Source organism: Periophthalmus magnuspinnatus, chromosome 7 (genome assembly GCF_009829125.3).
Source record: "Periophthalmus magnuspinnatus isolate fPerMag1 chromosome 7, fPerMag1.2.pri, whole genome shotgun sequence".
Lineage (NCBI taxonomy): Eukaryota > Metazoa > Chordata > Actinopteri > Gobiiformes > Gobiidae > Periophthalmus > Periophthalmus magnuspinnatus.
The window spans coordinates 5,826,693-5,840,433 of NC_047132.1; the positions used below are offsets into that span (position 1 = coordinate 5,826,693).

General features: G+C 39.9%; 1 protein-coding gene across 1 annotated transcript in view; it reads right to left on the reverse strand.

Moving 5' to 3' along the window:
- grm4 (glutamate receptor, metabotropic 4) overlaps positions 1–11,565 on the reverse strand; it is a 101,597-nt gene extending 90,032 nt beyond the window's left edge. Inside the window, exon 1 of the mRNA XM_033970233.2 lies at positions 11,131–11,565. Coding sequence (XP_033826124.2) covers positions 11,131–11,550 — 420 coding nt within the window. The 5' untranslated portion in view covers positions 11,551–11,565. The remainder of the gene's footprint in view (positions 1–11,130) is intronic.
- Positions 11,566–13,741: the final 2,176 nt, after the last annotated feature.

Sequence of the window (13,741 nt, forward strand, 5' to 3'; positions counted from 1 at the left end):
GATCACTAAATCTTCCCATACACGTCTGCATCACAAATGAAGAAATAACCAACACCCTAAAGAACACACACTACTCTACAGTCCACTACATGTAGCTCTATGTGCTTCGGGACCTGAGGGAGGATTTAGTCTTTCATCATAGTGTTCCTGTTGCGACAGAGGTAATAACCAAATATGCCCAGAAGGAGACAACAGCTCTATATTTTTGTACATTTGCAAAGCTTTCACCAAAATACACGATGAATCATCCAGCACTGTCACTGTTCAGAGTACACCCTAGTGGATATAAAGTAATTCCTAGGCTTTACAATACTCTGCATTATAGTACAAAGCAAACCAAGGCTGTTGGAAAAACTCAGTCCATTGTAGACATGTCTTTTTTGTGTGTGAAAATCTATTGCAATTCATTTCAGTTTGGCTCTTTCACAATTTTACAAAACATCAGTGGTGGACAAGACTTGACTTCACCTGCGTGCCTCTAGCCTCTCATTTAGCTCAATCATTATCCGTTAAAGTACGGAGGTGATGAGGTGCTAACAAATCCTGCTAGCCACTTGACATTTCACATTTATCGTGTTTTTACAGAGTGGTACTATCTCTTGAGACGATAATTAGCCTGTAAATGAGAATTGATCCTGTTCTGCCAGCTGCGGTTGTGGATGCGTGTACAAATATTTGGTTAGCATGCATCACTAGCCGCCGCCTTTGTTCGCTATGTTTGTGCTCGGCCTCATTGGGCATTGATTGGAGATATTAACTCATGCCAAAAGAATAGAGGAGAAATGGGACGTTGTGCAGTGTTTTCGTTTCATAAAATCTAGGCTTGAATAACTGAAGCCCTCCAGGGATAGAGTAATACATACAAATTTATGAGCAAGGCACCATCTGGAGAAAAACATTACCTTTTCAAGGGTTTACAAATTGAGTAACAATATGAGCAATCACTAAATCGTATCGCAGACGTTTTCGCAGAACTTTTCATTGTTAATATTGCTGAAAAAAACGTACATAAACAAAACATAAATAAAGACAACAAGAAATTGAGTTAATCACTGACAACCACCCATATTTTATAACCATAAGCATATTGTAATGATGTGATATTTTGCGTTAAAGTTCAGAGTTGACGCCTTTTGTTGTTCTTGTAAATGTTTTAATGCGTTGTTGCTAATGTTGCTATGACGACAAGTTGATATAAAGGTTGTATTTGTCAGTTACTGGTCTATTTTGGAGACATTCGCTCAATTCAGTGTGTTTAGTTACACCAAAACGCTACAATATTATACCATACTGAGTGAGATTGGTTTTAGTAAATTTCCACTGTTAATTTTAGTGGGAAAAAAAGAGTTGTGTTCATTAATAAAAATGCACGAGGGCAGCAGAAATCCCCACAGTCTGCTGAGTAAACAGTCATGGAGCTTATATGTTTAATCATAAAGTGTGTTTGCACATGACACACTGATTAAACGCTACTTTAGCCATGTGGATATGTGCAGTCAAGAGCTTACATGTGGAGAAAAATCATCACGAGTACTCACCTCTCACGTTAGGCGAACACATAGCCATACTCTCTGTTAATCATAAAATGTTAATTATTTCAACTTAGGACGTCTTTGCGGTGAGTAAAGAGCATGAGCCGTGCAGCGATCGTGCGTCTCAGTTGTCATGGTGAATCCTCTATTTTTGGCTTTACAAATATAACTGCCCTTTTGCTCCAAATAAATATCGGGTTTGGGTTTGGTTGTCTTGCAATCGTCGTGTTTTTCCCTGTGATAAAACTTTAGCTCTGCAGGTCCTCTTCTCAACATGCTCATATGTTTTTCATTCTGCCTTTTCACTTTTTTTTTTTTTTTTTTTTACATTTTTCCCAAGTTTACTTATTAAATGTATGACTTGAAGGTATTTTTTTGTCCTGGCATAATCCCAACTGCCACTAACTGCTACTCAAGGCCCTGTGCCACTGCAGCAGAGACTTGAGGGAGGCTCCATGTTGCTCCGGAGCCTGGATGTTGTCCAAACTGCTTATCCCGGAGGCAGCCAAACTTTCTCTTGCTGAGGGTGCATTGAGGATACGTACTAGCAGTGGGGCTGACACAACAGTCCCTTTAAGATCCCGGTGGCTTTGAAAATGTTATAATACTGACCTTTCCTTTTGGCTCACGTGTTTCATATTTACCAAAAAGCACACAGACGCTCCGCTCCCATCAAGCCATAATTGAGCTGGAGGTCCATCCCTCATTCTTCCGCCTGCTGCTGACACTATCACTTGAACCGCTCGTGTAAGAAATAATTAAACTTTGGCTAGCGTAAATCGATACACACAGCTGTCGCGGCGCCATTGATTACTTCGTTTGAGTGACTTGTCATTTTCTACTTTTATTTTGCCTCAAGTCTTTGTTAAAGTCAAAGTATTGCGTTTTTAGGTGAAAAGCGGCTCGCTGATGGATAGACGGGCTGATGGTGAGATTATGCAAGTGAGACAGTTTGACGCTTTTAATCCCACATTTCTTTCAGGGGAACTGTGTTATGCGTGCACCCTTTTGTGGCGCGCTGTAGGTGTTTTATTTCTTTTTGGTGAGAAAAAGCGTGTTGTGGAACTCATCGGAAGGCAGGTGACAGCTCCTGCACCTGAGCCAGTTTGAATTTTGTTGCCTTGATTTCAGCGTGACTCAAATGATGCATGTAAAAATGAAGACACGTTTTTCACCACCTGACAGAAGTTTCCTCCGCCAAACTGCGAGCGTGCACTAATTAAATGTCAACTATTACACGTTTCAAGACACAGTAGGGAGCTGCCATGTTGGGGAGCTGTTTTGGTGCTTGCAGATTATGCCGGCAATGTTTTTTGGTTTGATTTGACATGCAGAGGGATTTCCAAACAATACAAGAAAGGACAGCACAAATCAAAAACAAGGTCCGAGGCTTGACTTATGACCGCTATGGGGAATTGACTGAGATAGGACTTTGGGTGGGAGTCGAAACGGAACTAATCCTGAACTAAAGGAGGAGCTGTAGCTGGAACAGACAGTCAAAGGGGGCATTTGAAATCAAGGCTTGGAGAAAGATGGCTGCAAGTATCCAGCCTGCACAGTTGTTAAAGTTAAGTTAAGGGGGAGGTATAAAACTGGCCGGAGCCGCACAGTCTAGGAACAATTGCACAGTGAGGGGTTTTTGAGGCTTTGGCTTTGAGCCGATTTCTATGTTTGTTTGTGCCACTAGGGCTGGCTAGATGAAAGAATTTCAAGTCTATAGTTTTAGCTGGGATGAGCAGAGAAGGACTTACGAGAGGGTTCAAGTGCAAAGGAGAAAGGAGGGTCTTTTATGATTTGCTGTGAGATCTGGGTCCTTGAAGGTGACAGAGGGAATGCACTATGGGGATGCTATAAATTTTTAGAGATGGTACGAGCGTGGACTCTGTGCTCAGTGGTGTGTTCATACTGGTATTGCATATTATTTACAGTTTGTACATACCCAGATTTCATTTTAATGTATTGATCAACAGGCATGCTTTGTGCTGTGTTTGAATAGTCACCATATATGTTATCTAACCACAAAAACACACAAAACATGTACCAAAATCAAGTAAGACACTGTATCAGGCTTGTAATGCTAATAAATTGTGAAGCACGATAGATTGCTACAGAGATATATCACAATAAACGATAATATGGAAACTACTTTGCCCCGACTCCCACTGACTTTTCTAGTAAACCATAAGAGAGTCATTAAAAAGCATAAACTACACCAATTAAATAGCAGAGTGAACCAATAACTAGTTTTGGATGTTACTTTCTCATCCCTCTACAGCTCAAATATTACTGTATTATATAAAAAAATAAAAAATAAAAAAACTGCAGAAATTTCCCCATTATTGCAACAAAAATATGCACACAAGAAATATTGGACCACAAAATGTTTGGTATAGTATTAATTGTGACAGGGCTACACTCCATATGATGAAGGAAACACAAATAGCTGTGAAATAGTTTACATTAACATATTGATCTTGATAATTACATATGAGAAAACAATGGTGCGTGACTCTAAAAATACTCCCTTCCAGGCCAATCAGGGACTATTGGACTTACATAAAGCTGCGTTGTCATCCGTTGATTTTATCACCTCAGGGAATAGCCATTATCTGTCCTCATTATAATCCTGTCCTCAAAAAGTATGACAAATCCTGTACAAATATACTCATTTTTATGTCCTGACCCCTCATCTGCATTCTTCCTACACTCAAGTCTAATTACCTTTATGGCTGAGGAGGCGGCTGTTTCCGGTATGAGCAAAAAGCAGATGCAAGGCTTAAGTAGGCTGAGTTAAAGCTCTATGTATGTGTACGCTTACTGTAGGATGCTGGGGTAATCCAATAAGAGCCTGTCTCCACTCTCCACACTCTGAAATGCTGAGGGGGGAGATGGGGTGGCGGCGCCTGGGGGCCTGTGCCTCTAATGAGGGAGGTCTGGGCTTCAACACACACACACACAACACAACAACCATCTTAACCCTCCTATTCCTGCACACACACACACACAGACACAGACACACACTTTCTCCCTTTTTCTTTCTCTCCTCCTCTGTCCTGGAGACTGACTGCGCTGGTTTGTACCCAATTTAGAAGGCTGCTCTTGTGGAAGTTACCCAAGCTGCGGCCCACGGTACACCCACCCCTTTCTCTCATACTTTGTCAGAAAGCTTATGGTTGTCTCAGCAAGTTGGCATCTACCTGAAACAGTGCAAGCGTCTGCAATGTCTGAATGCAGCATCCGAAACTGTAGCGATTTGGATTTAAACCTTTTTGTTTTTGTCAGGATATTAATTAAATTGAAAAGTTACCACACTCTGTTTACTAAAAATGGGACCAAATCATGTAGAATAACAACAGGTTTATATTTAGTTCTTCTCATTTCTGAACCCCTGTGTCTGGCTGTTTAGCAACTTCATTTAGTTCAGAAATCTGATCACGCTACCTCACTATGGGATACAGTTTATTGAAACGGGTGAAAATCAAGGTCTTGTACTACTTGTCTCCTGCTGCGTGAAATATAGCATTCGCATTCTTTATTGGCATACCTGTATCTTCATTTGACACCAGAACATTTTAAAACACCTAAGGTTAATAATTAACACTGGGGACAGGTCAGAATTCTATCGTAGAAATGATTTATTTGTAGATGTTTTGACCGGGTTTATGATGAATATCTCTGTCATCACTTAACTCATTCAAATGTGTATTCATTGTCACTACAAATGGACTAAAGTGATTCATTTTTCTCACTATAGTATAAAAACACAGCAGTCGCTCTCCAGTTATTGAACCCAATTCTATAGCGTGAACCCAACTGATTCATTTATTCAATACTACAGACATTTAAAAGACACATATTACGCTATTTTTGGATTTCTGTTATATAGTTGTTGCCACATCAAAAACACGAGTTCTTCCCTCAAAATGAAAACACTCATACTACAGGAAGTGCTTTATTGTGTTTTTAAACTCCATACACCTTCACTAGAATCATTTGGATGATTTCAAACCTGTAATCTCTACTGAACTAAAGGTAAAAAGTAGCTGTTAACTTGAAAACTACCACTACATGATATCACAAGGTGGAACAGAGCATTTTGAGCTTTGAAGATTTAGACAAAAACAATACAGGATTACTCAAACAACACCAGGTTTTTATAACATGTCTTAAAGCTCACAGAGTCAATTTTGCATAATATAGAACCTTTAATGAGGATATTAATGACAATGACAACACATCCGAATTTAACACTTTTACTTTTTGGTCTTTCGCATAAAAGTAACGTTACACGAGGTCCAGTCCACAACCCCGCTGGTGGAGAGAAAAGGCACATATTTGCTTTTTTAATAACCTTCATTCAAAAAAAAAAAAAAGCACGGGCCCTTACGACTGATTTGTGCCACACAGGAGATGCAATCAAAAGCACTAGGCTTTAATTAACCACCAGTCTGACTTGAGTATCGTGAGTATCCTAGTGCTAATTACCTCAAGTGCCAGTTTTTTTTTTTGTGTTTCGCACTAGTGAAAAGCCAGTTGATGAAAACAGGCCGAAGAATGGATGCAAGGAAAGAGGCTAGATGAGCTTTCAGCCCTTGTCCCAGGGTGTAAATTACGTAACTATACAGTAAAATATTCATGACACGCCCTCGGTATGGGATCCTGCCGACTCTCGAGTGCTGAGCTAACACTTTGCCTTCAGCCATGCTAAGGAGTCCAAAAAGTAACATGGGCCATACAAATTCAACTAGGAAGCCAATTAGAGAAACACTGGTCTTGTCATATGAGCATGCCAAAGTACATTAACAGTGTCGAGGTTACTCTTACAGTGACTCTTTGTGTATGTGCCACCCTTATCTAAATATGATAAATGTATAAAGCACATTCAACCCTGGAAAAAACAGCAAACTAAAAGGCTCCATGAAAGATGTGCATATTAATGACGGGTGCCAAAATAATAAAGCACATCTGGTAAATAGGTCAAGTAAGTCCAATAATTATAATTTGTAAGAGAAGTTGCTGTATAATGAGTGTTTTAGCATTCACCACATTCACTGCATTACATTTCAACTTGAATCCATAAGTTTTCTTTACTTATTGTTGAAAAAATATGCTGACATTTTGTGTTTTTGTGTAGTTGTATTTAGAATAGCAAAATAACACAGCAAATGTTTTTGGCTCTGAATGAGCCTCTGAATCCAGCCTGCAGATGAGCTTAGGCAGATGTTTTATTTTATTTTATTTTAAGTAGTTAGAGTACTGTTTAGGTTGGGGTTGTTTATGACTTTGTGACTTTAATGATGGACAAAAGAATGTTGCAGAGCCGCAGGACAAGCTTATCCTCACTCTGTTTATATCCAAGAGTTACCTCTTGAGCAGATGGTGGCATTTGCTATTTAACAAATACTTTTAGTAAAAATGTATTATCTTGGAAGTCAGTTCCATGACATTTCTCTGGTCAAGCACAGGGAGAATGTGAATACTGTATAAGAACAAGTCTGCATTCATTCTTAGTGATACATTTGAGTTTGTTTTTGTTTTTTTTTTCACCTGGGGCTTACTCCACGCATCACACAATCACATTACCATAATGTTTATGATTCACTAAAATGTTCCGCCTGTCAAACACTAAACAGACACTAAGTTGATTAAGCTTTTCAGAACTCTCTGATGTTGACAGTGTTTTGTTTTCTGCTTGACTTGAAAACAGCTGTGAAGAAATTCAATTCAAGTTTGTAGCACATTTAAAATAACTTCAGCTGACTAAAGTATTTCACATAAAAGTCACCAAAAAAACAAATACACAAATAAGATATAAAAGAAAAGTACAATAAAACAACAATATATCTTTTCTTGCTACTATTAAATGCCAGGGAGAAGATGTGGGGTTTCAGTCAAATCTTAAACTGCACTAAAGACTGAGAGGATCTGGAAAGCAGAGGGAGGCTGTTCCATTGTCTGGGCGCTGCCACAGAAAAGGCTCTGTGGACATTCTGTAAGCGCTGCAGGGAGCCACATTCAGAGAATTACAATAATCCAGATGCAACGTTACAAATGTGTGGACTGCTTTTTCAAAATCCGCTTGTGGAAGGTAGGGTTTTACTTTAGCACGGAAACTCAACTGACTGAAAGAAGCCAGACTATGACAGAGCTAATGTGCTTGTCCAGTTCGAACATAGAGTCACTAGAGTCAATCACCCCAGGATTCCTCACTGCAGGGCGACAATAAGAGGACAGAGGACAAATCATGCTGTCAGGCCCAAGCTGTGGGTTAGTTTGGCCAAATTCCACAATCTCAAAGATTGATTTAAGTTCAGGAAGTTTGTGCTCACCCAAGTCTGTACATCCCTGAGTCCTGCAGAGCTTTGATTGTGGTCTTTGTTGGTCACTGGCAGATATATTTGAATGTCATCTGCAAAACCATGAAATGCAACATCGTGCTTTCTAAAACCATCTCCCAGGGGAAGATTGTACAGAGCAGAGAGTGAAATTATTTAATGAAGCATAGTTTTTTATGTTTCAGATCATATTTGCTTCATATTTACTTCTGTCCTGAACCATTAGTTCAGACCAAGTTCTGTAGACTTTTGAGGACACTTCTCTCCTTGGACAAAGTGCCTCTTTTGAATCAGCCTGTTTTTCCAATGGCAATTCACCACTTTCAGAAATGGATGCATTTGCATAATACACATAGAACTGCTCTTGTGCACTTTCCCTTCCTTCAAATCTCAATAGAAAGCAAAAGAGGAGCTCATGGTTATTCTGCACCAGCATTGTCATATGCAAAACGTGCTCAGACAGTGGCTGCTCTCTGTGCCTCATCATCACTGCCAGTGAATTATCACAAGGACAGACTGGATATTGTAGGACTGTACTTTGCAATGTTAGAGGCCAATCATGACATGCATGACAAGTGTAACATAATGTCCTTAAGACTATGGAGCCAAACTACTTCACTACTACTTCAGAAGTCTAGATCTCTCTTGTGATTTTTATTAGCTTTATAAGATTTTAGGCCAGTGTCCATCTAGAAACAGCAGATTGCATTAATTTCTTGGATTGAGCTATAAGGATCATAGTTGGCGTTTACTCAGTTCATCCTTTACCCAGGGGTACAAAGTCTTGGATGCTGTGAGTCACTCCCTCAAATCAGAACAAAACCAAAAGATTTAAATAATTTGTTCCCACAGCAGGACCTGGCAAGGAGAAGAAACACACAAGAGCTGTGCACTGGCAGCCTGTATCCAAACACTGGCCTGCCAATAGCTGTGTAAAGACATCTCTCAAGACTAAGTGGACAGACCCTCCTCTGCTGCCTGTGAGCACAGCCTCCCCATGGAGCCTGGCTCTGTCTGCAGCGAGAAAGCCATTGAGATTTCTCAATCTGACGTTTATCCAAGGTAAAGAAAAGTCAACAGTATATTTAGGAATGCAATTTACTTTTTGTTTTAAGAAAAGGAGACTGTTACCATGGAAATCCACGACGTTTGAAGAAGTAGTGCAAAACCTCCGCAGAGAGCATTAGCTGGAGTAATGTAAAAAAGTGACACATGAGCTGTTGAACAACCGAATGAGCTGCTAGGTCACTGTAGTGTCAGAAAACTTGAATAAATGGTGCATTTAGTATGTATCATTGTTTAACCTTAAGCTAACTCAAAATTCTGTGGTGAGTGATGACACAATCCCACGATCTATTATCATAAATATCCCAAAGAAAGATGCCTGTTGCACTGCTTTATATTCATCCAATCATAACTCAAAGTATGCATATTCAATTATCTGGTATATTTCATTTTAAAACTAAAGAAATAGGGGGTGTGTATGTCATCTGAAACCCATTGATAACTATCTGTTCAAACTCTACTTTAATTTGTCCTATATTTTCAATCCCACAGTGCAGACTGCAAGTGGACCAGAGCTGGCATTGACCCAAAGTGAACAGATGTCTTGTTCCTTGACCCATGAACTGGACATTGCTATTTGCTTTACAGAGCAACATCTCCCCGTCAGTACGGGCTGAGCTAACCGCAGAGGCCTCCTTTGGTCTGCTCCTTCATAATTACAGAGGTCTGCTGCGAGATACAATATGTCACCTGGCATAGTGCTAAGAATAAAATCAATGTGTGAAAATGAGGCTTGTGTGACAGCTGCTCTCTGCTATAAAAAGACTCCAAAGTTTTCAGAGTAACTCAGATGGACAAGAGCATTTTCTGGTTCGCTGTATGAAATAATGGCATTAATCAACCGTGTGATGTGGGCCATTCTACCAGTCACATTGTAGACATATGTAGAGCAGTCTGGCCCAGATCAGAAATAGGTTATATATAGGCTTTGTCCACTCATTCAGGCCTGTTATGGTGCAGATCAGTGCTTCTCAAAGTGGGGTGTGGATGTCATACATTAGACATCTTGATTTTCTTTCAATTTGATACTGTTTTTTTTATTTAAAGTGACAACCACCTAGTTGGAGTATGGTCAATTTTAGTCTGGTTTTGCGTAAATCTTGTCCCGGGTTAGCCCTTGGGTGAGTCATTGTTAAGTCCTGGTTTAACCTCATTTAAGTTCTTGGTTTAGTCCTTGGTTTGAATCCTCATTGAGTTCTGATTGAGGCTAATGCAAGTCCCTGGTTTAGTCCTGGTTTTTATTGACAAGTTCAGATTAGATATCACTTTGGGCAAAACTCGTGCTGTGGATGTGTCAAAAGTATCGACCATGTTCCTCTTAATTACTTTAGAAAAAAAACTTTGTAAACTTTACAATGAGACAAGACTGAAATTTTGAATACACTGAGCAATGTTTTTGGGAGCATTCTCTGCAGCCCAGTCTTGCATATATAAACCTTATTAGTGCTTGACAAGATGCACAACACTGGGTTTTAGTACCTCTAAGCTAACAAAAAGCTGTGACAAACGTTTTTTCCCCTGAAACAATTTAGAACTAAAATGTAAAATGCCTGTGCTCTGAAAGCGGAAACTAAATAGGTAAATTAATATGCTCTCAGTGGTTGCTTTTTATGTCTTTTTTTTCAGCTATTCATAATGTTTTGAATGTGTTTTCTTACAAAAATAACATACATTCTCTGAAAGTGTGCTTGGATGTGCCTTGCCCTAACAAGTCTTCTAAACTGTCTTGGAAAACCACAAGCAAGTTTGACCTTACAGCGTCATATGTGCATCTAAAAGTACAATTTTTGTTTTGAAATTGTCTAGAAATGTTGGAGGATTGTACTTCTGAGTTACCTAAGGGATTATAATCAGTACGCAGAAGTATTACAGTCATTAGTTAAGACGGTAGCAGCTTCAGTGATCGATGGCTATTCTCACATGCGCACCAAAATTTGATTATAATCTAATTTCTTGACATTTAAGATTATTTAAATGTCATGCAAATCAGAAATTCTGATGTGAGTAATCAAAGATGATGATTTAGCTGTTTACATTTTAATAATCTTTGAAAAATCTGATTTAGAGTGTGCATGTAACCACAGCCAGTGACAGTGACGCTGTTCCTGGTAACTTTTGTGTTTTCCCTCAACATAATTTTGCTCAAGCAGTGATTTAAAGTTATAAAAGAAAAAAGTCAAACAGTAAATCTCTCTGACCTTGAAGAGTCGCAGGATGTTGGCCACCATGATTGACACGGAGCTGGCTGACGCGCCAATCACCCCCACCACTCTCTCCGGCTTGGTGATGATTGGCGGTCCACCGCTGAGACACTTGACATCTGTGGAGTCTTTCTCAATCAGAGCCTGCACAAACGTCAGGGACTGCTCCAGCGCATGGGTGTCCCGAGAGCATGTGTCCAGGATCCGCGCTCCCAAAGTGATATTAGGAAGCAGCTCGTTGTCATTATTGATACGGTCCAACGCGAACAGCATAGCCTCTAATCTGTGGATTCCCTTTTCCTTCTTGAGCTCTCCACATGCTTTCCCATCATTCCCTCTGGCATGTACCGGAAACAGCCCACCCAGAGATATGTCCCCATCTATACGGATTGAGTTAAGGTGAGTGTGGCCTGGCATTTTTGGTTTGGCTCCAGAAGTAAATGAAAAACAACAAGCCAGTAGTAAGACCTTAAAGTAGGTATTTCTGTGGTTTGTCCAAGCTCCCTCAAAGCCCACTCGCAAAGTCATGCTGAGTAGCTAAACAGGGGTCCAAAGAAAGCCAAACTTCTTTGAAAATGTAACTACACACGGCAACTTGCGCATACAAATGTCCTGGAGGGTAGCCTTGCTGTTTTTTTGTCTCAGAAGTCTCCTCTCATGGTCTCTCACTTTGACACAAACTCAGTAATACTAATTATGCAGTCTGGCTCCCACGCTTGATCCTCCGCCTTTCTTCTGTCGGCTTTGTGTTTCTCTCTCGTTGCGCACCTGAGAGTTGTGGCTACATGCGCTAACTAAATAGAACAGGGAATCCACAGAGAGACGTTTTCAAATGGCATTGGCAAGAACAAAGCACTGGAGTTGGCCTCTATTCTCTGCGTCTTCAAAATCACTCTTGGCCTCTTGGTCCTTCAAGTGGCCTCCCCAGCTGGCTCCTGCAAACAGAAAAAATATACATATATGAGATGAATTACTTTAACCAGAGAGAGAAAAAAAGTTAAAATTGAAAAATATTTGCTATATATTTGCTATTATGTCTATAGAAGTGCATCTGTCACATAGTCTTTTATGAATACGTCTCCCACCAGGCTTCTTTTGTGTCAGCTGTTCCCTCTGGTTATGTAAAACATCCCCCATTCATTGCTCCCATTGTTTTCATTTTTTCTCTGCAGTTAATACTTGACAGGTCTAGTCTCAATGCTGGGTCAGAAATAAACATACAGCAGGTTGTAGATTGCAGCATATTTCATAATCCTGGTTATCTAAGATGGTGGCACACAAAATGGCTGTTGTTTTTTATTTTAGATTTTGTGTGTGTACTCTTATTGATTACATTTTACTTTCATTAGAAAACACTAAAATCTACATATATGTTAAACTTCCATTCTGTACATATGGAAATGGAGAACAGATAAAAACAGGCTCTTTGGTCAGTGAATTCTGTATGTAAATAAATGTATGAATATAAAGACAATAAAACAGATGAGATTTATATGGTCATGTCATAATATCACTATACCACATAAAAATTCCAATATCATTATCTGCCTCTTAATGCCCTTATCTGAGATCAGTTCTCAGAGTTTTGTGAGCTCACAAGCTCTTGACGATTCTTCTTGTTCAGCTCCAGGATCACAGCACAGCATTATGGGTTGAACAGAAGTCAGTCGCAGACAAACCAAAACAAACATGGCGACACTGACAGACGTAACTCAGCCTATTTTATCGGAAATAGGGAATGTTTGTTTTTGAAAAACATGCAGAGGGAAGCTCTTTGTGTATTTGTGGACAGATAAGGCGTGCATGCTTTTCTCTCAACTGGATTTAACTTAAGTTTGATTTTTCTTCTTCTGGTATTGTGACACTTCGATCAATCAATGAGATGTATTGTTTGAACTTTCCGATCTTTGGTTCCAATCGCTTTCAGAGAGAGTTATTCCAGATTGATGTGTAGAACTCAGACAGGTCAATCTCTCGAGAACCAGATTAGACAAAGGAATCATCACAAATGATCGAGTCATTGAAGAATCTGACCACAGCCTACACCTGGATGGTTGGATAAAGAGAGCTCTGGAACTTTGTATTTTACCCATGCTTTAACTGCTTTCAGAGCCCAGTAATGAATTATTTGTGCGTGCCGTGTGCATAACTGATTCACTGCTGCCTGGCTCCACTCCATATCCACTGCTGTGTTCTTGTAGATCCTCTGTGGAGTGTTTTACCAAAGGATTATGCCACATAATAGAAAATTAAGAGTGGGATTCCTACAGTCACAGGCATAGTGCTCTTGAGTTATGGACATATCTAAGCTCTGAATTTAGAGCACATTTTAATGTGCAGGTTTGGCCTTGTGTTTGTGTGTTTTACTGAACAGTGGGCAGGTGTCTTCCACAGTGTCGAACTAATAGAGCGATGCATCAAAGCGCAGTGGGAGATGGCTCTAGCTTGGCGCCATTCTGACTCAATTGACCACCGTTCACACATGTCAAGCTCTGGCTCATGCTGCTTTTGTATGCTAACCTAGCCGCTCCTGCTGAGACATGACCCCAGCAGAGGGCAGAAGTAGAAGCACTTTCACGTCAGGAAAGTTGGATGACCAGCACCACCA